The following is a 25,288-nucleotide window of genomic DNA, read 5'->3' as shown; positions in this document are numbered from 1 at the left end:
CAGCGTGCTTTTGCAGAAGGCACTGCAAATGCTCTGTAGGGACACTAACAGCCTTGGGACTAATCCTCTAGCTTTGAGTACCTTCTCACCAGTCACAACAGCCCTTCCAAGATCCTGCTGATCAACTTCTCACCCAGAGAACCTGAGCTGCTCGTTCATCCATTATCTCCAGCTCTGTCAGGTCAACACTTCAATCTCTGAGTCACTAACAACAGAGAAGGAGTCTGCCACCAGCTGTGCAGCAATGAAGAACAAGAAAAACGTGCAGGGTATCTGGTGCACTGTCTAACATCCTTCCCTGAAGCCCAAAGGCTCACTAAGATTCCAGCCTGGTGTTCTGTGTGGCTGTTGGCAGCTGGATGACACCACAGCTGGCAAACACCACGGGCCAAGGAGGGCACTGCGATGCAAACTGTGGGAACAGAATCCCAGGTGCATCAAATGCTCCTCTGGAACATCAGCACCCAGTGGGTGCTCTGGGCCCAAACAGTTTCAGAGGCATTGCTAAAAACTGAGAACATAATTCTAAGGCCGGTTCAGGATCTTTAAAGGCAGTTGATTAAAACAAAGCTGGCTACAACACTAACATTGCTTTGCCTTTCAAGTTTAATTTAGAATATTTTAATTGATGTTTAGCTACAGAAGCTGAAATTACTTTTTGAAACAAGTTTAGTGCATCTATTTGCATTATACAATTGCATGCTGAAACTGCAGTCAGGACAACAGAGAAGCAGGGCTGGGAGGCTCACACCACAGACACAGGGCTTCATGCACATACTCAGAAGATGTAACATTATTTACAAAATACATTCTTGATGGAAAAATGCTCCAAGAAATGCGAAAAATGAGCTGCAAGATATGCAGCCTTCTGAAGAAATGATAAATTTGTGTCTGGGTTATTGTAAGCACTTTAAAAACCGTCATTCTGATTAACATAAACACTTCAGCATGCATGTATCTATAATCAGGATGACACATGCCTAACACTACACATATCCCTAAAAGCCCACTGTAGATTAATGCTTTTTTATTGTATCTTAAGCACATGTTACTCACTGTCTGCATAAGGAACATTTCACAAAACAGGGCTGGCTCCAGACCAGACTGAATGCTTCCAAGTATTATTCTTCAGCTTTTTCTTTTTTCCTTCTTCTCTTTTTTTTTCCTCCCTTCCCCATTTTTTTGGTAACTGGTCTCTTCCTTTCCATGTGGGAGATCACAGTTCTTATACCATATGGAGATGCAGCAGAAGCCAATTTAAACTTGGACTTGTAAAGTGTCAGTTGTGGAAAGGACTATTGCTTATATTTTTCTTAGTGCTGCTGATGGATTTAGGGTGTTCCTTTAATCTGATTTTTCCAACAACAGACACTGTTCAGCAATCTCTCTATTCCTGTCAGACTTCTGCTTTTTCTGTATGCTGAAGCCTAGTACGAGAGGCAATACCAAAAGACAAATAATTACAGAGAACAAACCTTTTGCTGCACTTGTTGTCAGAATCTGCTTTGATCAATTTTGCATGAGCATGTGCAGATATATTTGTGCCAATTCAATTTCACTCGAATATCTACTCTGCAGGCATGGCAGCACTTGCAGCCTCTGGTCTACTGCAAGGATAATATTACAAAAAGATTAATGTTGGTTTAAAAAGTTGGTTTTTATCTTCCAGGTTCTTTCTCAAAAGCAGGCATGTTTTGTGTGGCTAATTCGTGGCTTCCAAAGGAAAAGAGTCCTTCCTCCATTTTTAGCCTCCCTGCTTTTTGCTTTTGTGGCAATCTGCTGCACGTGAAAGAGGCCATTCCCCCTAGACTGCGGAGCTTTGGCTGTCCTGAACAATAATTAGCAACACTTTCATTATCATTTTCAGTCTGTGCATTAAATCTCCAAATTTAATGCATCTAATATTGTGTTCAGGGCAGCTGTGGCAACCTGTGAAGCCACTCCTGGACAGCCTCAGTCTCCTTGTTCTGCTCACAGCCCTGCAAATGGAGACTGAGAATCTCAGTTGCTGCTTTTATTTCTTAAGGCAAACTTGCAGCAATAATTACAGGGAATAAGCCTTGGTCCAGAGAAGACTTTTCTTTTCTCACAAGCTGCACTGACCAGACCTCAGGAATTGCCTTTCCATATTGAAACTAATGCTGGCACCAGTCTTTTTCATATATACAACATTAAAGACATCGGCCATAGCAGCATCTGTAGGGACTTTTCATTGGAAGAAATATATCAGCGTATTTCCTTATTTTTTATTCATGCATACTGACTTACAATGTACAGCCTGGACTTGCCTCATTTCACTTTTATCTTCATTATGTCCTTCCTCATGCTATCAGTACATGTACCAGTGAATCACACAATTTCTTACATTTAAAGCAGGCAAGCTCCATTCCCAGTGAAAACAAATCGATTTTTTTTTTTGACTTTGGATCTTCCTTTTATTCTTTAGCTCTCCGCTGGAGAGTCAAAGTTACCATCTGTAAGCAACTGATCCTGAATAATTTCAATGACTAATCCCCAAAAAACTCTCATACAGACTCAAATCCTACTGCATTAATTAAAAGAACAACAACAACAAAAATGATGGCTATTTGCTGTATCAAATTCATATTCTTCCTACCTCTCTCATGGAATTAGAAAACTTGACCTGTCACAAACTTAGTGACAGACGTGGCTCTTTTACTATTAAATAACTCTTTCAGCCTTTTCATGTATAGAAGAACTTTCTAGAACATTGAAATACCCTGTAGTGTTTCAATCAGGTCTGGACAGAATTAGAAAAATAGAATAAAAGAGAAAAACCAGAATAGAACAGAAATAGAGGAATGGAATAGTCACAACAGAAAAGCAGCTTTGCAATTTTACACTGGGAAGGGGAATGCTTGGGATCAGTAATTTCTAGACTGCCACATGACACAGCCTGTCTACAAGAAAGGAAGCTGAAAAGGGCTCAGATGCATTCCAGACAGGACCTGTAAAGACATTCCAGTGTAGAATATCCTACAGAAGATGAGGTTGTTAATGACAGTCGTTGTTTTGGATGGGGCATTTTGTAATTTCACGTCTTGCTTTTCTGAAGAACATAAAACCGTCCTCATGAGAGAGTCTCTTAACACCTCCTGAATTTTTAAATATGCCAATCTGACTTCTAGGATCAAAATAACCAGATTTTTTTTACGCCCTTCAGCCACAAGACCTTCTGTTAAAATAATACTCAACAAATTGAAGAAAAATACCTAAAAGCAGCAGGTGTGGTACAAGATAACTAACTGGCCAATATACAAATAGCTCAAAAAGTTGCTGTTAGAAAACAGTGGACCTTCTAAATGTCTTTAGCAACCGGCATACAAAAGAATGCACATCTACACAGAGAAAGCTGTGACTAATTTCGCAGAAAATAATTATTAAACCCAAATTATTACATTCGGTAGCAAGCAATTACACCTAACAGCTCAAGGATGGCAAGTGCAAAGCAGGTGACTTTTCAAAGGGGCTCTGGGATGACCCAGCACTGCAGGGTTTCTGGTCATCACTGATGTGTGAGGGATGTGGCCTGCAGGATTTACAGCATCACATCTCGGGAAGTCAGAGCTCTCTCCACGCTGGGAAAGCATCACCTGCAAAATGAATCACGTGCAACACGCAGCAGGACAATGAAGCCGAGACTAACCTCAGGAAACATCCAGCTTAAACAACTGCTGGATATGTATTTATTTAAGATGAAGGAGCTGCCCATTTACCTGGAAGAGAGCGCTCTGTTTTTCTGTGCCCGGAGCCTTTTCTATCCAGGAATCCAGTGGTTTCAGGGCGTTGGTGCTCTGGGTAACGACGGGGAACTTAGCTGCCAACGTCGGTCTGCTGGATACATGGAGCTGCTGCTCTTGTTGCACTATCTGGAGCTTTTTCAACAGTTCTTGAGGGGAAATCACCCCAGAGCTGGCTGCTTGGTTGCCAGAGAGGGCGAGCGGTTGTCTGGGCAGTTTGGACTGTTCTTTACCAAGCGCCTGAGGCTCTAAAGTCTGGCCCTGTAGGGACCCATTGAAATACACCAGAGGGGGCTGGCTCACGTTATTTCCCGGCGCTGCTGGAGCTCCAACGGGAGCAGGAGTCCTGCTGAACACCGAGGCCGTGGAGTTCCCAGGCGCTGCGGCAGCGGGCTCCACTTTAGTCCCGGAGCCCGAGCGGCTCTGCAGCTTGTGCAGCAAGCTCTGGGCGCCGGCGGCGTCCTGAGCGCCGGCAGCCGCGGCCATGCCCTGCGAGGGCACGGGCTGGAAGAGGCCCGGGAAGGCCTCGCCCACGGGAGGCACGGTGCCGTTTTCACAGAGAGGGTTCCTCTCGGGGAACTCGGCCAGGGGATGGAGCTCCGTGCCACGCACCATCAGCTTCTGGATGGCGGGGCACAGCTGCTTCTCGGCGCACGGGGAGTGCCTGCCGGGCTCCTCGTAGGACAGCGAGCGAACCACACCTTGCCGGGCTGGCGCCTTCTCCTGCTGCTGGCCGAGCGCCTCCGAGACATCGGCCTTGTCCTGTCTGCCGAACAGCGCTGTCAGAGACAGGTGCTGCGGCTCGGCATCCACGCTCTGGGAGGGGACGAAGGAAAAGAGTGAGCGCGGCTCCCTCATGCAGAACTTCCATCAAGTGGCGACGGTATTTAGCAGAATTCAATGAAAAGCTATATTAGTCTCTAATACCTCCCAGAGGTCCGGCCCTGTTCAGGTAAATGGCTTAAATCACGTAGCGAGACAACCTTCCCGGACATGCTTTGTAAAATAAAAGGTTTAATAACAAAGGAAAATCATAAACATAAACAGGTAAAGAGAATGCAGGCTGAACACAGTGCAGAGAGCATCCCAACACTGATATGGCAGTCCCGAAAAGCTCTTTGGTTCTTTTGGGTATTCCTTTTAGTATTTAATAGTCTAGGTGGGTTCCACTGGTAAATTGCCAATAAGGAAAGGTACAGACTTTGAAGGACGGTGCCAAGGTCCAACAGGTGCCTCTCTCTTGGCATTGAGCTAATTACAAAGAAAAAGACACAGAACTTTCTAGTTTGGTTTCCTTATATGTTCCAGGTAAACTGAAACCCTTTGTCTTATACAGAAATGCTCTCTCGGGAATGGGGGGTGCATTACAACAAAAAGCTGAGAAAACTGCAATGCTCTTTTTTTCCCCAAGAGGATTTTTAATAGTTTTGTCACATAGGAAGGGCAAGAAGACAGTTGTCAAGCTGCTAATGTGGGAGAAAATCAGCGAATCTGAGATAAAGCAGTGGCTTTGCTTTAAATAACATGAAAGAGCATCTTCTTTTACAGCCATCAGTACAATATTAATAAGAGACAGAAATCTGCCTGTGTATGAAGTAGAGCCACTTCTTGTGCATCTGCTGGTCACAGCTGAATTCAATTTTTAGGATTTTGCACTGTGATTTGGCTTGAGGATATACCAAGAGACTTTGCTTTATTTAAATTATTTCCCCCAAAATAAAACCCCAAACAAGCAAAACCCCACGAAAAGTGTGGTGCAGCAATTGGCTAGATCAGCCTGTGACCAAAACTGCACCTGAAATTTGAAAGACCAGTATTTGTTTGTTGCATCAGGATAGTGTACCTGTAGTTCATGTGTTTCCACACCATACAGTGAGGGCTGGGGAGCTTTTCCAAAGCAGATTATTTGTGTTTACAATCATTCCTTACAGTGGCTCCATCTCAGATTCCTGCAGCGACCTTCCAACCCAAATCAATGTTCCTGCTGCTCCATGCAGCAGCAGTCAGAAAACACCAGAGATTTTTTACCTTGCTCTGCTGGGAGATTCGCTGATGCTGATTCTCACTGGGCTTCACTGGAATGGGTTTGATTAGGTTGGGGTTGTTGTAGATGGCAGAGGAGCTGGTTATTTGTTTCGGCTCTGAGCAGGTCTTACACTGCAACAGAAAAAGGGCATTTCTTAGCATGTGTGACAAGAGCTTCTCCTCCAGTTCCCAACCACAGTAAAATACAGACAAAACCAGGTATTCAGTAACCAAAAATACTGATTGCAGCACTGATGATGAAGTATTATGCTATTAGAAAAACTGTAGCAACTGCAACCTCATTTTCTAAAACCACAAGACATATGTAAAACCGAACACTTGATTCCAAGATTTCCCTCGTGTGAGGCTTCCCTCTAATTTAAATCTCAGCTCTCTTTTTGGCCTTCTGTTTTTCCTGAACTTCAAAAACATAAAATATATATTTTTAAAGCACCTTAAAAACCAAGCAACAGACATGCTTTTCCTGCATCCAACAGGCAGCTAGAAGTAGTTTAGATAACAAGAAGGATTAATGTGCCCATAAAGATAATTTAAAATGCTTTTGTCAAAAAGTAGAATCGTAACTCAAACTCTTTTTCATAAATCTTCATATGGTGGGAACCTGCAAGATGCATATACATGCACAGGAAAGTAATTAAAGATTTAATAAATTTGTAGAATCAGTAGGAATTCTTATTAAATATGACTATTATTAACAATATTTATAAAAAAACACGGTCAGAGACAGATAACTAAAAGTGATCAGGGACAAAACAAGTCACGTGGAGAGAGAGAAGAGCATGATTTAATTCAGAGACAAACCATATAAAATGCTCCACAGAAGAGAAATTGTAAATGGAAAATGAAAACATGAATAAGATTCTATATATGAGAATAAAGTCAATGAAACTAAAAAAAGCTACTTTCAGTAGAAAAGAAGACAGTGTCTTCAAAGTCATTGTCACTTGATACAGCTGAAACCAAGAAACTGGAAAGATCTTTAAAAGGATTATTTAACAAGAAGTTAATTCTATTAACTATTAATTCTATTAATTCTAGCCCCACTCTCAAACATATAAAGCTGATCACTTTACCCATTTCTCACACCTACTGCAACAATAAACAGATCTCTGCTGTTTCCAGGGCTGCCCAGTAAAGCAGAACTGGAGTTCTCCTGGGGACTCAAGGGGCTTCAGTAGGTCCTCAGGACCTTCAGTTGTTTGTCAGATTGGACAGATCCTACACAGACCAAAACTGCACTGCAGTAAGATTAAATGGCTTTTTTTTTTTTTTTTTTTTTTTTTTTTTTCCTTCCTCCCAAACAGTTCTCTTTCTAATGATGCTGCCTTTTCTTCAATGTATCTTCTCATTGCTATTTTTCAGCATAACCTCTGGGCAAAAAGCACATAAGCTTTTTCCTTAACACCGTGGATAACATCCTCTTGAATATTTCCCAGTGAGTTCTGCAGAATTTAAATAATACCCTTATTTCCTCGGGATATTTTAATAAGCTGAATTCTTCAGAAACCTTAAGTACCTTAGATTCCACTGTCATACCCTGCATGATCACAGAATTAAGCAGATGAAAATGAGGTGAGAAGCAGTAGTGCTTAGCAGAATTATCACTTTATGAGCATATTTTAGACCAAATTCCTCAGCCAAACGAGCATCAGTACACACAGGAATGACATTGACCTGACTTGGTATCATTGCTGTGACTTGATAACAAGGCCAGTAGGTTGCTATCAAACACAGAAGAAGAGAAAAGAAGCCTGTGATGATTTCAGAGGAATCTGTAACTACTGGAGCTCAGAATATAAAGCCATTTTGGCACGTGGGGAGCTGATGGCCTTGCTGATGAGTAAGTTGGCATTTTAAGCAACTGTCAGGTAGACAGGTAAAGAAGACATCAGATGCTATTATCAACAACCAGCAAAAGCAGGATGAAAGAAATGCCACCATGCTCTTTAGTGACAGAGCCTGAGAGTCCTCACCAGCTGCAACATTTGGCAATTACTGTGCCTTGCTTCCCAGCTCTGCCCTTTAGTCAGGCATCCTATTCAAAGCCCTGCTGCCTACAAAAGTAATCAAAAGGTTCTAAGATCAAGTCAAAGGAAGGCTCAGCAACACCGGAACAAAAGCAGACACGTCTGGTCAATGTGGATCAAAAAGAGCAAGAAAATCACTGAGGGGGTTTTGACAAGTTTGGTAGAGTCAGGGATATTTGACCCAGAGTTTGTCCTGCAGTGCAAGGCAGGGCACAGTGGTTGAGGAGAAACCCATTTTGTCTTGCTTTGCTCTGTACCCTTGCAGCTCTTGAGCTGGTTTTCTCCTTAGTTATCAGTGAGGCCAGCTTTTTCTTACCAGAGATCTTTTTCTTACCAGAGATCAAGAGAAGGCAAGTGTATAAGAAGCACATTAAAAAAAAAAAAAATAAATAGCTTAGTGGCTTAGCATCTTAAAGCTCCATTAATTGAAAAAGGAAGGGGGAGCTGTGTATTTGATTTTGCATGTAATGGAACCTCCAAATATATAAGATAATTTGGCAGCGAGATATGCTTTTTGAAATTAGTTATACTCTTAAAAATTGAGCAAAATTCCTTAAAATTGATGCTCTTATTCTACAGCTTCCAACACTTTAAGACACTCTTCACTGAATAAACACAGAATTCAAAGAAGAGAACAACATATTTCATAACTAATTTCAGCACATCAGATTGTAAGCAATAAAACACACACTGACAAGAAAGTAGATGTCATAAACCAGTCAAAAAGCAGGACTGCTCTGAAGCATATTGACATTAAATAGAAAAATGGTTGTCATTGCCTTTATTTATCACACTCTTTCGAAATTTATATTACTAGCAATACAAGAAATCACACACATCCTGTTCATGAGAGGTCAGGAATTCCTAGCACTCACGTCCCAGATGAGGAGGAAGCTTTCATGTTATTTTTTATGTCCTTGGCAAGCCCTTAAATGCAGAAAGATTAAAGATAAAGGAAGAAGCAAATCTACAAAAGATTCTAAAGGGAAAAGAGTCTTAAAAGCTATTATTTAAACAACAGAATTTCCTCTCCTTTGTAATGATTTCTGTGTGCTAATGCAGAAATGGAAGGTAACATCTTTTAGATTTATCACCCTCTTTTCACAGAATCTGAAGACAGCCTAATATTTCCCCAGTTTCCCATTTGCAGTATTTTTCAGGTTATCTAATGAAAACCCCTTAAACATTTCAGAACATCTCAAATCATATTCTCCGATGCCGAGATTAGATACCGTCTTAGCATTAAAATACAGGAAAAATACCAGCTTTTGGAAGTGTTTGTCCACTATAATAGATTAAATCTCTACTACAGAAAATACAAAGGCCTCGAGCTTCAACAGAAAAAACTCCCCACAATAAAAAGGGCTCCATTTCACCCCAGCTCAAATAGTTTGCTATCATCGTTCTGAGGATTTTTATTAGTAGCTACATTTCAGAAAACAAACACAAGAAGTTTAAGGAGAGAGAAAGTTAAGATATATGTACATTTCCAGACTCTTATGGAACACTTAGAAGCTCCATTATCGCATGACAGCACATAAGCAATACAGGAAACAGCAGCAGGAACCTGCAGGCTCTGTAACAATTTGCAGCTTATATATGGATAGTTAAAATTATTAGATTTTTTATTCCCCGAAGTAAAACGTTTTTGATTGCTCAATAATAGAGAACATTATTAGTCCATTAGTTACTTCTTTATTTAGAAGCCTCAGAAGACCAAAGCAGCACACGGACTGAAATCATACTACATTTCAACCTTTTCATTTCCTTCCATTAGTGCCTGAAAGGAGCTAACAACCACAATTAAAAGCAGTAACTTCACTGGCAAAAGTCTCCTGGACCCAGTCCTTTGTACAAACCACAGAAACCATCACCAGGCAAATACTTCACCCACAAAGAGGGCACAGCTCGCAGGTGCTCCTCAACAGGCACAGGAGCTCCAAGGGTCAGAATGAAAGGCAATTTATACTTGCTCGGAGCCTCCACCATTCAACAAACAATCAATCGCATCCACGCTCTCCTTCCACAGCTTTTTACTGACAGCATTCCTTTCCTCTGGGTTTTTAGCAAATTCTGTCAAAACTGTTTTTACCAGCCACCTCTACACAAAACGAGCGAGCACACTGTCCAAAATGACTTTGAGCAGAACTATTCAAAACCCCAAATCAAACCCTTTATGTTTCATAGTGTAAAGTGGGAGCAAGTCTCACCTTGGTGTACTCATCTTTGGCCTTGGTAAGCATCCGTAAGATATCCACTTCTTTGTTATTAGCAGAATTCATGATCATGGGGGACACCCCTGTTCCTGTGCCCTGCTGTGCTTTGAATTGTTCCTGCTGAGTTAGGCTGAAAGGTGGAGGATACGTGAGGAAAAAAAAAAAGAGTACAAATAAAATATAAAACCCACCATGACAGTACAAGACTTGATTGAAACTCAAATATTTGTCTTTCCCCAGCTACATTAAAATGTGCAGTTAAAAAATCGCTATTAAAAGATCTCTGTAAAATCATCATTTTACATGAGATTAATTTTCTCCAATCTTGAACACACTAGACCATAGAATAAAATTTCCATGACTGAGTCACAATTTCTATACTCAGAAGGAGCAGGGAATTTATAGTGTTATTCAGTTCTGCTGGTGGTGGAGGATGGCAAACACACACAAATCAGGCATTAAATACTAGCAAATGACCAATTTCCTGCCCCAGCTGTTTTATTATTATTGTAGAATGATGAGAATTAAAACATACAGCCAATTGGCTGAGCAACAGGGTATTTTTTATCTATATGAAATACTGCTATTATAAACCACTACACATGGTTTACATTTGCATGAATCCTCTGAAAACCAGGTTTTATTGTAGTAAATTACCAGTTTGAGAGCACCTAATCACCACCAACGGAAACTTGAGCTAGTTAACTAAAATGAGCTGTCAAAAACCTGGGTTTCCTAGGGTTCATTGTTTATTTCTGTAAATTCATCCCCATCAATTATTTCTTGGGTCACAGCTGACTCATTTTAGAGCTGCAGCATATACAGCAAAACCAACAAACCCCACTGAACAAAACCCCACCACTGTCACAGTCTGCGTTTCACGCTGTTTTGTCGCTGCAAAATGAAAAGCAGCAGGTATTACTTAAAAAATAAAAAGGATATATGGAGGAAAGCTGACTCCCTTCCCATCCAGTATTTTATCACAAATCCTATCTGGTGTGTCTATATACCATAGGCAGCTGAAACAGCCAACCACTGCCTGTTCCTACCTTTACTACATCTTCAACGTTTGAGCTCTAAAAATGTAGATTGCATATGTTGATAAAATCTGTATGACTTCAGCTCCTTCCTTCCCCAAGCAAACATGAAAACCTGCAGGACACAGCCCTAAGAAAAGGGTCCCTGCAAATTGTGCAGAAAAATGAGCCCTGTCCATCCTGGACATGAGAAGAAAAGAGTGATACTGAAAAAAACCAAACTATCCATATGTTAAAATACAGCTGAGAACACAGTCCTGTGTGAAATCTTCACCTCTGTCTGGACTGCAAAATTCGAGTTTAACATGTATAAAAATACATTTTTATAATAAAATATACATTATATTTAAAATATAAATATACATTTTTATGAAAGCAGTGACTTTAAAGCTAATTGAAGTCTTGCTTTAAATGCCGGAAACAAAGTGAATTTTGTATATATTGCTAAGAAATGAGGAAGCAGGAATTCAGCCCTGATGTACAAACAGGACAAAACCCACAGAAATTGTATTAGTACAATATGCCCTCATGATATCCTGCACTTACCTTGATATAAGGAAAAAAAGAAAAGGTAACGATATTAAAAAATAAAATCGCCCTAAATTGAAAAATATATTAAACCCCCAAAGAATACAATTCTTCAAAATAGATCTCTGAGTCATCAGGAAATAAATCATATCAACTGGTACACTCTGATGTAGCTGGAGAGCTGCACTACAGATTAGGAAAAATTACTGCAATACAGTGACTTATTTATGATTTTATGAAATGCAGGCTTGACACTTGCAACAAAATTTATAAAATTAAAGCAGAAAGGTATGATAATCCTAAAAGCATAAAATGTGCATTTATGTACAGAAACAGATACAAAAAAAAAAAGCACAGAAGTCTTTTACCCGTCACTTACTTTTTCATGAGCTCTGCAATTCTTTGGCATTCTTCCTTATCATAAAACCAAATCCCATATATGGACACTGTAAATGCACATCAAACACAAACCATGAGCATCTTCTCCAACAGCAATTCTACCTGGCAGATATTTAAATGTGACCTGTAAATCGATTTCAGAATTTATTTCCATCTTATGTTTTCCCCATCTAGAGACACAAAAGGACACCTCAGATCCTATAAAATCAAAAAAAGATCAAAAGGCACATCTCTAAGCATGTAAATTACAGGCTCTTAAATATTCAATTAAGGCAAAGGTGTTTGATCCTTTTCTTCAGAGCATGAAACCAGTGGCTTTTTGTTTTTTTTTTCTTTAAAATCTTTTTCTCTGTCCTCTCTTTCAGTTGTCATATCCATTTGGCTCCACTACCAGCATGCTGGAGATGGAAGTAGGAAAATCTGTTTAGTTTTCAAACAATGTTCGGGTCCATCTTACAGAGCATCAGAGCTGGTGGGGTAGGATGAACACAGCTCTGCCTCCCTGTAGATTTGCTGTAATTCTGCCCAACAGGAGATCCTGGGTTTCCTCCTCCTTCCCTCCCTCCCCTGCTGCAGGCAGGAGCTGTCAACCCTACCAAGAATTGGCAGCTCCTACCATGTCTTCCAACATAGTGGTGGCTACATTTCATTTGAAAATGGACTTCATTTGAAATGGGTTGAGCACCTGTTCAAAAACAATTGCAACACTGACCCTGATGATGCAATATTTTCTAATACTAGGAGAGTCCAAAAGCAATAACTCCTTCAATTCCACAGAGCCAAACCATGGCATGTGAAGTGTACCTTGGCTTTGTTAATGTTTGGAAAGAAAATGAATGCACAGCTGCTTGCAAGACACAAGTATAATATTTTCTCAATCCCCCCCCAAATTTAAAGCCGTTGTCTTCTATAGAACTAAAAATGGTCCCAACTGTTTAATACACAGAACATTGGCAAAAAGTCTAAAATACCCCACAAACCAGACATCCTGGAGACATACAAAAATTAACTTTTGAAATATGCCTCGTCCTTTTTATGATTATTGAAAAGTGTGATGATTTCTACTATTCACTTAAAAAAAGGCAAGTAACATAATATGCACCAGTGGTTCTACAAATGTGCAATGTAAGAGCTGAACTTCACAAGTAATCCCAGGTTTTTTTTAAAGAAATACAAAAATATGCATTTCAAATCCACATTAATATTCTAGTATATTCCAATGGGCCATGTTCAGTAATAACTGTGGACCTGGAGAAAAGTGTGTGAAAACTCATAAGGTTCCAAAACACTGACCTGTTATGCAAAATTCCACATCCTTCTGACGAAACACATTTGAAAACTTGTCCAAATCACATATTCTTCAATGCAACAGCACAGCAGGCAGACTGAGAATCCCAGACAAACCAAATTTGTTTTAATCAAGATTCTTATTTTTTTATAAAAGAATCTCCGATGGAGAAGAGTATTGATGAACTTTTGGCCATCTGCTCCATCTTCTCAATTTTTTTTTTACGTCTACCTCAACTGGTGGCACTATTAATTATGCAACACAGGTTGGACAGCTTCACCTTTGGCCAAGGGAACAGACGTGTCACAGACTATTTATGAATATCTAATAAATCTGAGAGCTGACAGTCCCTTGGAAATGCCAAACTGCTTCTGGCCATTAGAAGCTGAAGCACTCAAACTGGCTTGCTTCTGCTGTTGATTTACCTCAGCTCAGTGACAAACACAAGTGATAACCAGAATAAATGACCAGTTCAGATTTTACAGAACTACAGCTGATATTCTGGAATACAACTGCAAGGAACACAAACCTATTTGGGTCACAGAACAAGGCCACTGGGTCTGTGCCACCAAACCACACCACACCACCACCCGATAACATATCCCATCTGAACTCCAGTTTGAAGTCAGGGTACTGCAGATCCAGAGATCTTTGGCCTGGATATCAGCTGAGCATCAAACCCTTCCACACGTACTTTCTCTCCTTGGTTAAATGGTATTTTCAACCCAAATTAAGGAGCACAGCTGAAAGTGAGCTTAGACCCAAGCCCAACATCCTCTGAGCTTAGAGCACACCTAGTCAGTGGTGAAATCTTTCAGAAGTGGACAGTCCCACAGTTCTTCCTTCCATGCTGCTCCCATCTGTCCAGAACAGATGAACACTTCAGAAATACACTGAGAGACAATCCCTGAGCTTGTGGCAGCACAAGTACCCCGAGCTCTTTCTTGCATGTGAGAATGAGGGAGCAGTGCCACCACAGCAACTTGTGGAAATCTCAGTTATGTGGAATAACCGGGGCATAAATTCACACTACAGTTGTATATTCTGCAATAATCTGTATTTAAGAGAAAAAAGTGTACATATCAGCAGTAAGAATAAGTGTTAATGGCCTCCATCTTGATTACTGATGAAGACAAAATAATAATAAAAAAATTATTCTTATGTGTGTGGCAACACATAAAACCCCACAAGCAGAGAATGAGAACCTAAGCTGATAACAACCTGTATCTGTCAGGGAAGCTGGCATGCTCGCAGACACACAATACAATTTCACTGCAATGAAAACACTGCCTGTTTTATCAGGATTAAACATAAACAGATTACTTTTATCTGCCTTCCCACTCTGTCAGACTGTTTGACAAAACAGAATTCCAGATCTAAGTATCATTTGTAGAGTGGTAATTTCATGTTAAAAATGAATCACGAAACATCAGAGGCACAAAGCAAATTTTTCGACTGCCACACAGAAGAGGAAATATTAAGGCAATTTTAGGCCCAGCTTCAATCATAAAGTTATGTAAGTAGAGATTATTGTAAAAAACAGAAGAAAGTAAAATCAAAATCAAGTAATGAATTGATGACATTAGAAGAAAAAAAAGTACCAAAACGATGTTGTTGTTAACAAGATTACAGAAAACTATAACACAATGCAGCTATGAAATGAAGAAGATCCAATTAACATTGAATGGGAAGCTCAATAAATTACTTAAATAAACTGACCGAAATTATCAATTATTAAGTGTATCAGTCTTTAGAATTTTTAGAATTTCTAACAGGCAGGCTACTCATAAATCAAAACTGAAAAATTTTACCCAGATCTGTGAAGCTCCTTTAATAGCTCAGTGATTGAATTTCAGGAAGGACACTGTTTAAGTTTTAAATCACGACTTCAGAGCCAATTCAAAAGCTTCCGCCTCACAATTTTCATTTTTTGGCTATGGCTTTCTCCTGTCCTCACAAACACTAGAACACTTGATACTATTTATAAGCAGAAGCTGACAGCTGCTATCTCCCAGAATTACAGATAACAATTTCTAACCTCTCAATATTTGAAACATTAATTTAGTTATTATGATAATACAGAATTTCTTATCAACTTCATTCGTGTTAAGTATTCTATTAAAAAGAAAGGCATTTTCTGAGGGGTTTTTTTTCCCTCTTCATAATTCCACCAATTATATTTTTGTCTTCTGGGTAGACATTTCCATTATCAAAGCTTTTGTTTCAATGAACCTGCAACACGTGATTTTTGAGCTATTCTTCCACAGACTGCATAAAGCCTTTCAGCTTGGTAAAACTGGATACAGAAATAACCACTGACTAGAGATTCCCCTGTGCCTAGGAAGTGTTTTATCCTTGCTGGTATTGAAAGTAAATAAATAAACCCCCTCCAAATCTTAAATTTTAGTGTTTTCTTCTCGATTTCATGCTTCTTAAGGTAATTTGATCTACGTGCAGTTTAGACTCTTGCTCCTGAACATGTAAATCCACACTTGGCTACATTAAAAAGAAGTTTCTGTATCCTTGTCTTGCAAGGCAGGCAGACACTTTTACATTGCTATGTTTAGGACTGAAATGAGGAAAAAAAAAATATAAAAAACCCTGCAGCACAGACAGCTGCACACTATCCTGGAAAGCTGAATTCCATCCCAGAGAGGTTTTGCAATGATACACAAGCTGTGAAATGTCATCTGAAGTGGCTGCACTGGCTGTGTGGGCTTCATTTCCCAGTGGCTGAGTGGAGATCCTGGACCTGGGTGCAAGATCTGAGCACGTGGCCTGCAAAAACACCAATCATCCCAACCCAAGTCTGTAAAAAGGGGTTTTGAACATATGATTCATAAATACACTGGAAAAAACTGGCTTGAGTAATTAAGGTCGGACACTCCATATTTAATTGGTCTCTAATTGTAACTACTCTGCCCTAGGATCCCAGTTTGTGAAATGGGAAGAATGATACTTCTAATCCAAGCAAAGTAAAACAGTTCTGTTTGTTCATGAGTTACCAGCTTTTCTAGTGATGATTATTGGAGAAAACAACAAGAAAACCCAATAATTCTTACTCTAGTGCAGAACTCCAGCATCAGATATCAAAGCAGGTGACCCATGTGTGAGTAATGAGGAAAAATCCAGAATCCTGAGTAGCGTCTCGATGTAAACCCCAATCCAACTGTTTGATAACTGAAACAAAGTCCTTATTGCACAAGAATACAGCCACACAATATAAAATTCCATAAACAGAGATATTGCACAACCAACCTCAGCTTTGGCATTTCCTAGTTTAGGAGTCTCGAAGTTCTTTTAGCCCTAAAAAGCTTTTTAGGGCTTTTTCCATTAAGTTCTTTCAAATACAAAATTTTAATCTTTAGATACTTAAATCCAAAACAATAGGAAAAAAAAAAAGTCAATTGTATCCTGTTATACCATATTGATAGAAATGTGGCTCATCAACAGGACTGGAGTTTTTAGGCCTCTTGCTTCTTGACATTGTGCAAAGCTGCACAATACAAATGATCTATCAGGTACATAGATTTGTTTCTAAATAATCAAAATTCCTCTCTGGCTATATTGTGGTATTTCTGGAAGTTTTTAAAGAGCAGTAAATTTTTTAATGGTTTCTAGGGTGTAAAAATGTCAATAAATGTCAATAAATGTCAATAAAGGTAAGGGTTTTTCAAACAACAAAAATGTGTATTTTGATATGAACTTAACCTAAATTCCTAAAAGCTCTGAAAAGATGATACCTGTTAAATTATCAGACACTTGTTCTTTCATTTAAAGGTTGATAAAGCTCCTGATCCACTTATTTGGAGAACTGTTAACAAAGACAGGGAAAAGGAAGACTTGGTATTTCCATAATGTCAAATGTTTAAAATATTATGTATGAACAAGCAAGCTACAAAAAAACAAAACCAAAACAAAAACCAAAACAAAAACAAACAAAGAAAAAAAACCCAAAAACAACAACTTAAAAAAACCAACCCAAAAAACAACCAAACCAGTTGTTAAAGGAAAAAGAATGGTACTGAGAGACATGTCAATGCAAAGCAATGATTACACATGGCCCTTTTTCAGCTTAACCAGTGAAAATTCTACTGAGGAGGGAACTGTTTAAGCAATTTTATTAAAAAACCAACCAACCAACCAAACAACAAAAAACCCCCCAAACAAAACCTAACCAAAAAACCCCATAAAATATGCAACAACAAAACCCCCAACAAAATGAAAAAGCCCCTTCCCTCAAAAGCGAATGGTTTGAGAGTGGGCAATGACTGGCAACATTACTGAAGTCAAGAATAAGTTCCTCACCACCATCTGTTTAATTGTGCTTGGAAGCACGCCTTAAAAATCAAGACAAAATTTTTGTGAATAGAGTGGACCCTGGAATATTCCTGCCATCATCTATCAGTCGTGAAAGTTGGGGCACCAATTTGCAGACTTCAAGATAGAGCCAGCAAATATTTCTGGTTTCACGAGGCAAAAAAAAAAAAAAAGGGGGCGGTACAGAGAGGGTGGATGGTTTAATAAATCATGTCTGTGCCTCTACTGTGAGACATTGACTTCAGGCAGATTTTTAATCCAAATTTATCAGGAATTTTTGTGAAGAAAAATCAACTGTGTAGCAGTCACAGAAAACAGGGTCACTGGAAAGGCCCCTAAATGGCCTCAAAGCTGAAGTTCTGTTAGTACTGCAGGAAAATGCAAAGCCCATTGATCCACTCGTTTCCATGAAGCTCAGCAAATGTAGGAGTCCATCAGCAGGTTCGTTACTTTTTTTTTTGGAGAAGAGCCCAAATGCAAACTGTATTTGCAAGATTTCCCTTAAATATGCCTTCTGTTGATGCTACAAGAAATTTTTAGTCATGACACAGGAATAGGATCCATGTTATGATCCATCTGGCTTAGAGAATTTATTTTTTTCCCCCACACCACTGGTTTTCCAGTCACACCTCCTGCCATTGCATCATCAGTTCCAAATAATTTTTAAATCATGATGGTGCATGACACTGAAATTAAGGCAGGAAGGCTGTAGATGCCAGGCTATAAATTTCTTAAATAAGAAGTTGTTCTTAAGGAATATTTTTTCTTATAAATAGGCTCTCTTAAATAACAAATGGTTCCCGTTACTATTTCACAAGAGAATTCCAAAATGTCCTTGTCAGACGAGAGCTCCATAAGCGAAAAACTACATCCAGATATCCTCAGTCGACACAAGCAGGGTTCCTGTGAAATAAAAATTCATTTATTTGGAAAACAAATACAACTGAAACACCTGAAAGGATTATTTTGTTTAGCTTACCTGTGCTTTATATTCTCTGCTAACTTTCTAAAGCAAACAATAAAACATGTCTTCAGCACACCGAAATGAAGCCAGGCCCTGATCTACAGAGAGCAGAACACAACAATGCCTTCCACAAATCTAGGCTAAACAGAAATCCATAGAAGACTGGCACAAGTGGAAGAGGTTAAACTAGAAACCTTTTCTTGATTCTTCACTCCTGCCTAGTAACAGAAAGCAAAGAGAACTCTGCTCAGTTGAGGAGACAACACAGCTTTTCCAACCTGGAGACAACAAAAAAAAAGGCTTTTAATGGAAAGAACAGAAAGCAGAGCTACCTTCAGTGTCTCAATTCCCAGCCTTTTTTTTCTTTCCACTATGTTAAGAAAAGCTGCAGCTTCCGTGTGTTTCTTGTGGAGTATCTGGGCTTCCAGTCCCATGGGAAAAGCTGCTCTGCTGTCTGTGACACACACAGCTGGTGGAGAGCTCACCACGATTCTCAGGTTTTCATTTATAATTTAGTCCAGTCTAAGAATATGTTCCCAATTATTTTTAAAGTGCATCTCTGAGGTACCTGCCAAAGGTACACCTATAATTCCACAGCTGTACTTAAGTTCAAGGTCAAATTGTTTTCCAAACTCTGACAATGCCATTTTCCAGTATATTAGAGGAGAGAGGAAAAAAGAGAAGACAATTTTAACCTCAAATAGGTGTTCAATAGCATGTCATTTTTTCCTGAAACCTGAATTTTTACTATAATCAGGATGATGAGCTGTCACTCCAAATGGTTTAACTCCCACAAAATAATGAACAACTTCAGAAAGGGCTTCATGAGGAAAATAAGCAACCTTAACTATAGATGATGTTTCTAATTCTGACTGTTGTGATCTCATCTCTTATTTCTCCACTGCATACCTTCAGATCCTAAGTAATGGAAATACATTTGCAGATCTGGACTAAGTTCTCAGCCTGCAACAATAAAAGTCTGAGTTACTCGTCTATCCTTGTTCTTGTAACAAGAAACACGTAAGATATACCCTAAAATCAGGAGAATTTAAATCCCCCATTTTTGTATTTTGCCACTTGTATGCTCTATACACAACAATCATTTTGGACAGGGAATTGTTTCACTTTTCCTACACCATCTCTAGCTCTAAAATGGTTAGAAAAATAATTTTAAAACTCCTCCTCCTGAGATTTCAGTTAGTTGATATTTATCTCAGTTAGTTGATATTTACAGAGTATCTTATGCATTCCCTTTTATTGCTTGGCCACAGCCTGTTAACAGGTTATACTCCACACTTTAAGGAGTTCTCTACTCCTCTGTAGCCATTCCTTCTCTTGCAGTCGGCTGTTAACTCTGCCTTCAGGAGCATCTGCTTGTCTGTAGAGCTGCAGACAGAAACCTTGCAGTGCAAATTTAGCAATATAATACAATTTCACAGGCGCAGAAAGGACCTGCACTGTTCTTACAGAAGGACAGGCACACTGTAATCGGTTTACTCCAGCTGTGGGTAGGTTCACACTGCGTTCACAAGCTAAATTTCACCCTGAGCCCTTTATCATTTACATATGGCCACTGCAATCTTACGTGCTGGAGAGCTGAAGGATCATTAAATGAAGATTTTTAATGAAAATATAAATGTTTCACCTGCATTCTTCTTGTGAAATTGCAGTTTAGTAATTTATTTCATGAAGATACAAATACCACCCCTTTGAAATACCTTGTTGCTTTTTCCCCTTTGATTACTGTAGTTCTATTTTAATGTATTTGCAGAGATTTTAAAATTTTATTTTAACAATTGAAGTTATTGCTGAGATTATTCAGAAGTTTATTTTCCTGTAGTTGTGCACACAAGACATTCTGTGTACAGGAATACAGAACATTCTGTGGATATGTACAAAGAGAGAAACAATGCACCCCTGAGATCAAGTCTGTCACCAAGAAAATGTAATTTAAGTAGTAAACAGTTTCTTATTTAACCTGTAATTCAACAGAAAACCCAACCCCTCACATTTATCAAATTCATTTTATATTAGCAGCTAGATATTTCACAACAGCAGCACTGGGAGGTACCCTGCAACTCTTGAATGCCTGATTATAGACTAGAGATACAGTCATATTTAAATAAAATTTCGGGGTTTTGCATTGGACTGCTTTCACTGCAGCAGCTGTATTGTTTCCACACGAAGTAAAAATGCATATTTCATTTTGCTTCAGAGGTCAGAAGTGTTTTACTAGCTTATGCATAACCCTTTAAGAATAAAACTTAACAGTAATCATCATCTGCTTCCTCAGTCTCTCCCCTCCTTCAGCTTTCAACTCTCAGTGAAAATTTGATCATCTACTTTGCCTTCTGTTAAAGAGTGTTAGAGAGAGAAATATTCACATGAGAGGAACCAGAACAAAAACAACAGGTAACAATAAACTGCAGGCAGCAAAGCCCTGCAGGAAGATATACCATACAAAAGAAAAATAAAATATTCTAATGTTATTTCTCTCCTTTTTCTAATTATTATGAAATTTCATGAACTTGTTAATTGCGAGATGCTGCACACGCCTGCATAGAGGATTTAACACTGTATGTTGTTCAGGAAAAGATACTGAAATTTTACAGAAAGGCAGTTTGTTTGACAGGGACAAAAGAATTGGTACAGCTCAAACAGAAAGCCCATATCCTGTCGAAGGCAATGGCCAGCACCAGATGATTCACAGAAACAATCTTCTTAGTCCCTTTATTGCTGACTTCTGACCTGAAACTTGGGTCTTACATTACTTACTTTTTTTTTTTTTTTCCCTTCCCCTGGCTGCAGAATCTCTCTGGTTGGTTTTATGCATGTAAATAATACCTCTGTTATGCAAAGGGATTATTAAAACAAGGCTCCAAAAGCCCTAGGCATACGTACGTCCAAAATAATGAAGCCGGCAGGAAAAACCCACCGGGGGCGTTTTCTGAGATTGATTTTAAGCAATGCATTCTGATAGGAAGAGTTTGTATTTCACGAAAGGAGGCTCTGTTGCAAACCCCACGACTGGGCTGCGGCCACGACCATTAAAGCAGAGCAGGCAGCAGGCACTAAGCCCAGGGCTGTCACTGGTGTGGATGCCAGTTAAGACAAGAAAGCAACACTGCCTTTGCAGCCCGAGTGGAATTCCACTGGAGCACTTGCACCGTGTTTCTGTATGTAACACATTCCTTGTCCTTTAAAGGGTATGCTATCTTACACTTGGGAAGGGTTTCTTTCCTCTTCCCTCCTGTAATTGAAAAGTATTCCTCACTGCCGATTTAAGGCTTGTTTTGACAAAGAGAGCACTGATGAGGCACTCAAGAGCTTGTATTAAATCAAAGTTAGACAGAAGCGAGCAGCTTGTATATGTGCTGTGGGATACACTTGCTCACATATTTATCTCCCATGTTTTGAGGGAAGGTTACAAATATTTTTATATATATACACACACATATAAAAGAGTGTGAGTAAGCAAGCTCACATTCCGAGAGAAGTTTTCTGGCTATGTCAGGAGTGTAGTCCACCCTCTGGCTAAGCAAAGCTATTTTTTTCAAGCACCAGAGGATATTATCAGAGGAGCCCGTGTGGATATACAGAAACCAGAGATCGTCATGGCTCGCTGAGGTGATGAGCTGACGGGTGGATGGCGCCCATTATCTTCACTCCTCAATCCAAGTTTTCCTGAAAAACGGACAGGGGGAGGAGAAGGCTCCAACCGAGCCTAAGGCACAGAGGACGAGCAAAGATTAGGAGTGAACAGCAAGGAAACGAAGGAGAATGCAATGAAAAAGTTTCAAAGAGCTAGAAAACAGTTCCTAGATTAGAAGATCCAGTTGTCAGCAAGTTCAAACAATATTCAGGTTTTAACTTCCGTACAAGGCTCTTACATAACCCCGAAGCAAGGAAATTCACCCAAAGGAATGTGCCTTTGCTATCTATAGAAAATACACTTAGCTTCAGCTGCTTCAACGCTCCTTGGAATTTTAAAATGTTTCAAGCCTTGGTTCGACAAGCCTATCACCCCCTGTCCAGCCACCAGCCGGGGGAACCCGACGCCAAGTACAAGGGGAAGCTGGTGCACGAAACTCAGCTGAACTGCTTCTACATCAAACCTGGAGGTAAGACAGCATCACCCACTCGTGTGCACACAAACCCTTCTGGGAGCGTTGCCCTCCTGTTTAAATAGAGCAATCCGTGTAATGGAGGAGACTACCTTAATGCCTCACTGCAGTATTTGGTGATAATGTACTGGGAAGCCCTGAATGTGTGATCACACCACCGCGGGATTTAGATAATTCTGGTAATTCTCAGATCTGGGGAGTTAAGTAGATGGACGGCTTCTCTTGGTTGTGTATTGCATTTTGAGCGTCTAATGAACATTGCTTTCCCTCTTCCGCTGTGATATGATTAAAAAAAAAAGGAATGCAAGTCTAAGGGAAAAGAAAGAAACGGGTTTTTTATTGTAGGCAAACAGGCTAAGAAGTTTAAAACATACGAAAGCTGAGAATACTAAATACGTGTGTGCGTACGTGAAGGGATTAAGCTGCAAAGGCGGTTACACAAGGGATTTGTGAAAAAGCAACCAGCTCTGGAATATCCTTGTTTGCAGGAGAAAGATGTAGGCACTCATGTACACATTTCCCCTGCTCATGAAACTCCTACCATTTTATGCTGTACGAGGAGGGATGTGTGAGGCAGAGGGCAACAGGTAGTCACGTGAAAATCACCCCTCCGAAAAAAACCCTCATTATCTGCTGCAAGCCCAGCTCTTGAGCACTACTGCATCATATGCCTATCTTATCTTGAAAAGACGTCAGGAATGCCCAGCACTGGCACTGCACTCTCCACAGCAGACCTGCAGACAAGCTAATTTGTTGCTTACATGCTGACATCCATAAATGGGAAACAAAGACTGTGTCTAGCACATATATGCAGCAGTACTCTTCTGCCACCCCATAGAGAAACTCATCTCCAAAGGTTGGACCTTTGATGGTCCTAACTCTATTCCATACCCCTTTCCTACTGATTTGTGTGCCCGAGCTGAGATACAGCTGCACCACACATAAAATAATAACCAGCCATCCAAAAACCACGCAGCTTTTTTGTCTTAGCCCCTTAGCCTGTTTCTTCTCACGTGGCATACTGTGACTGCCAGACTGGGCTGAAACTGAAAACCTACATTAGGATCACTGCTCTTCTTTTCCTAACTTCTTTTAAAGCACCTTCAACACACAACAGAAAAACATCCTTAGAGCAAAACCATGGCTGCAGTCATCACAGTTACAGCTGCAAAAAGCGAACGAAAACCATTCTAAACTGTTTGCTCTGCCCAGCCAAAAGGCTTCCACAATCGGCACCAAATCCTCAAGGTAGGAAGGGTGAGGAAGAAACAACTAAAATGTCTTTTTTAGAAAGTCTGAACAGAAATATCTGCGCTGAGTTGCATGGCATGGCAAGGGACGTGGTGTTACACATCAAATATTAATACTTAAGGCCTTCAGAAGTGGTGTCTACAAATTCCACTGAAAACCACAAACTGTTATTTAATTTAAAGGAAAATATTAATAATAAGGCAGCCCCGGAAAAACTAAATTTAGAAACACTTATTAGTACAAACAATTTTGCTTTAATAGCAACAAACAAAAAAAAAGAATTAAAGAATTTTGCAGTTCCTCCTGCTTTTTTTTTTTTTTTTTTTTTTTTTTTTTTAAATATGAACCAGGAAAACCTAAATCATAGGACATATATTCTCCACAAAACACAGTAAAAAAGTTCCAACCGCCCTAAAGCTGAATTAACTAATAGCTGCTACTCCCAGAGTCACAATAATAATTTAGTTTGCTTGGGGCCTCTGCAGTTCACTTAGTCCAGCTCAGAATAGTGGCAGCTTCAGTATGAGAGACACTTGGGGAAAGAATAAATCATGACCAACCACAGGCTTCCATAAAACCCATATTCTACGGCACTTTTTCAGCCAGTTTATTTTTAATTAATTTTCCTGTTCCCTTCCTTAGGTTAAAAATCTGCTCCTCCTTCTGTGGATTCAAGCAGAGCTTAGTTACAGGTTTCAAACCCTGTATTTTGTGCGCTCTAGAAGAGGCAAGCCAAATAACCTGACTGAAAAACCTTAATTCCTGATGGTAAACCCCACTTTCCTCGAGCCAGCACTGCTGCCTGTCCATCTATCCCTGACTGCACTATTAACTTATGCCAGCAAGTTAGAATAATGTTTTTATATCTCAGCAGGCAGGCATTAAAGGTTTTCAGGTAGCCTTGAAAATAAAAGTGATACAGAAGGCATGAAAATCTAATATATAAATGCACGTATTTTATGGTCTTACTGATAAAAATGTAAATTGGTATCTGTATTATTTCCAAGGGGCAGTTTATTATTTTCCTTGACATCCTGAAGTAATTTTTACCATTTTCAAAGCACGTTAAAATCATTGGTTAGTTGAAGTATAAACCACAATGGCAGGAAACATATGGGAAATGTAGTAGAAAATTAGCAATGCTTTTATCTGTGCTTTTATAAACTGATTTATGAACGGGTGATTTCTGAGTGTAGGTACAAGGAAGTCAATAAACTGAGAGCTAGAGGCCACCTCACACAAAAAAAAAATGATCATCACTAAGAATCCAACAGATAGAGGCAGTGAGAAACTTGCCTGCTTCTCTCAAGAAAACCTGCAGGTGACA

General features: G+C 39.6%; 2 protein-coding genes across 3 annotated transcripts in view; one reads left to right on the top strand and one right to left on the bottom strand.

Annotated features, from left to right (window-relative positions):
• DCP1B (decapping mRNA 1B) overlaps positions 1-25,288 on the bottom strand; it is a 40,559-nt gene that overhangs the window by 5,568 nt on the left and 9,703 nt on the right. The window contains exons 4-8 of one of the 2 annotated variants that reach the window (XM_058420139.1): positions 11,995-12,061; positions 10,045-10,180; positions 5,790-5,918; positions 3,738-4,577; positions 835-3,614 (exon numbers count right to left, since the gene is read on the bottom strand). In XM_058420139.1, the coding sequence (XP_058276122.1) occupies positions 3,450-3,614; positions 3,738-4,577; positions 5,790-5,918; positions 10,045-10,180; positions 11,995-12,061 (1,337 nt within the window). In that variant the 3' untranslated portion in view covers positions 835-3,449. Of the gene's footprint in view, positions 1-834; positions 3,615-3,737; positions 4,578-5,789; positions 5,919-10,044; positions 10,181-11,994; positions 12,062-25,288 lie in introns of those variants that run through there. The other variant, XM_040062229.1, reaches the window with a different exon arrangement.
• The window catches only part of CACNA1C (calcium voltage-gated channel subunit alpha1 C), a 463,700-nt gene continuing 460,989 nt past the window's right edge, over positions 22,578-25,288 (top strand). Inside the window, exon 1 of the mRNA XM_058420136.1 lies at positions 22,578-22,707. Coding sequence (XP_058276119.1) covers positions 22,578-22,707 — 130 coding nt within the window. The remainder of the gene's footprint in view (positions 22,708-25,288) is intronic.

Source organism: Hirundo rustica, chromosome 4 (assembly GCF_015227805.2).
Source record: "Hirundo rustica isolate bHirRus1 chromosome 4, bHirRus1.pri.v3, whole genome shotgun sequence".
Classification (NCBI taxonomy): domain Eukaryota; kingdom Metazoa; phylum Chordata; class Aves; order Passeriformes; family Hirundinidae; genus Hirundo; species Hirundo rustica.
Note: the sequence above shows the minus strand (reverse complement) of the source record. Positions and strands in the feature narration are given on the sequence as shown.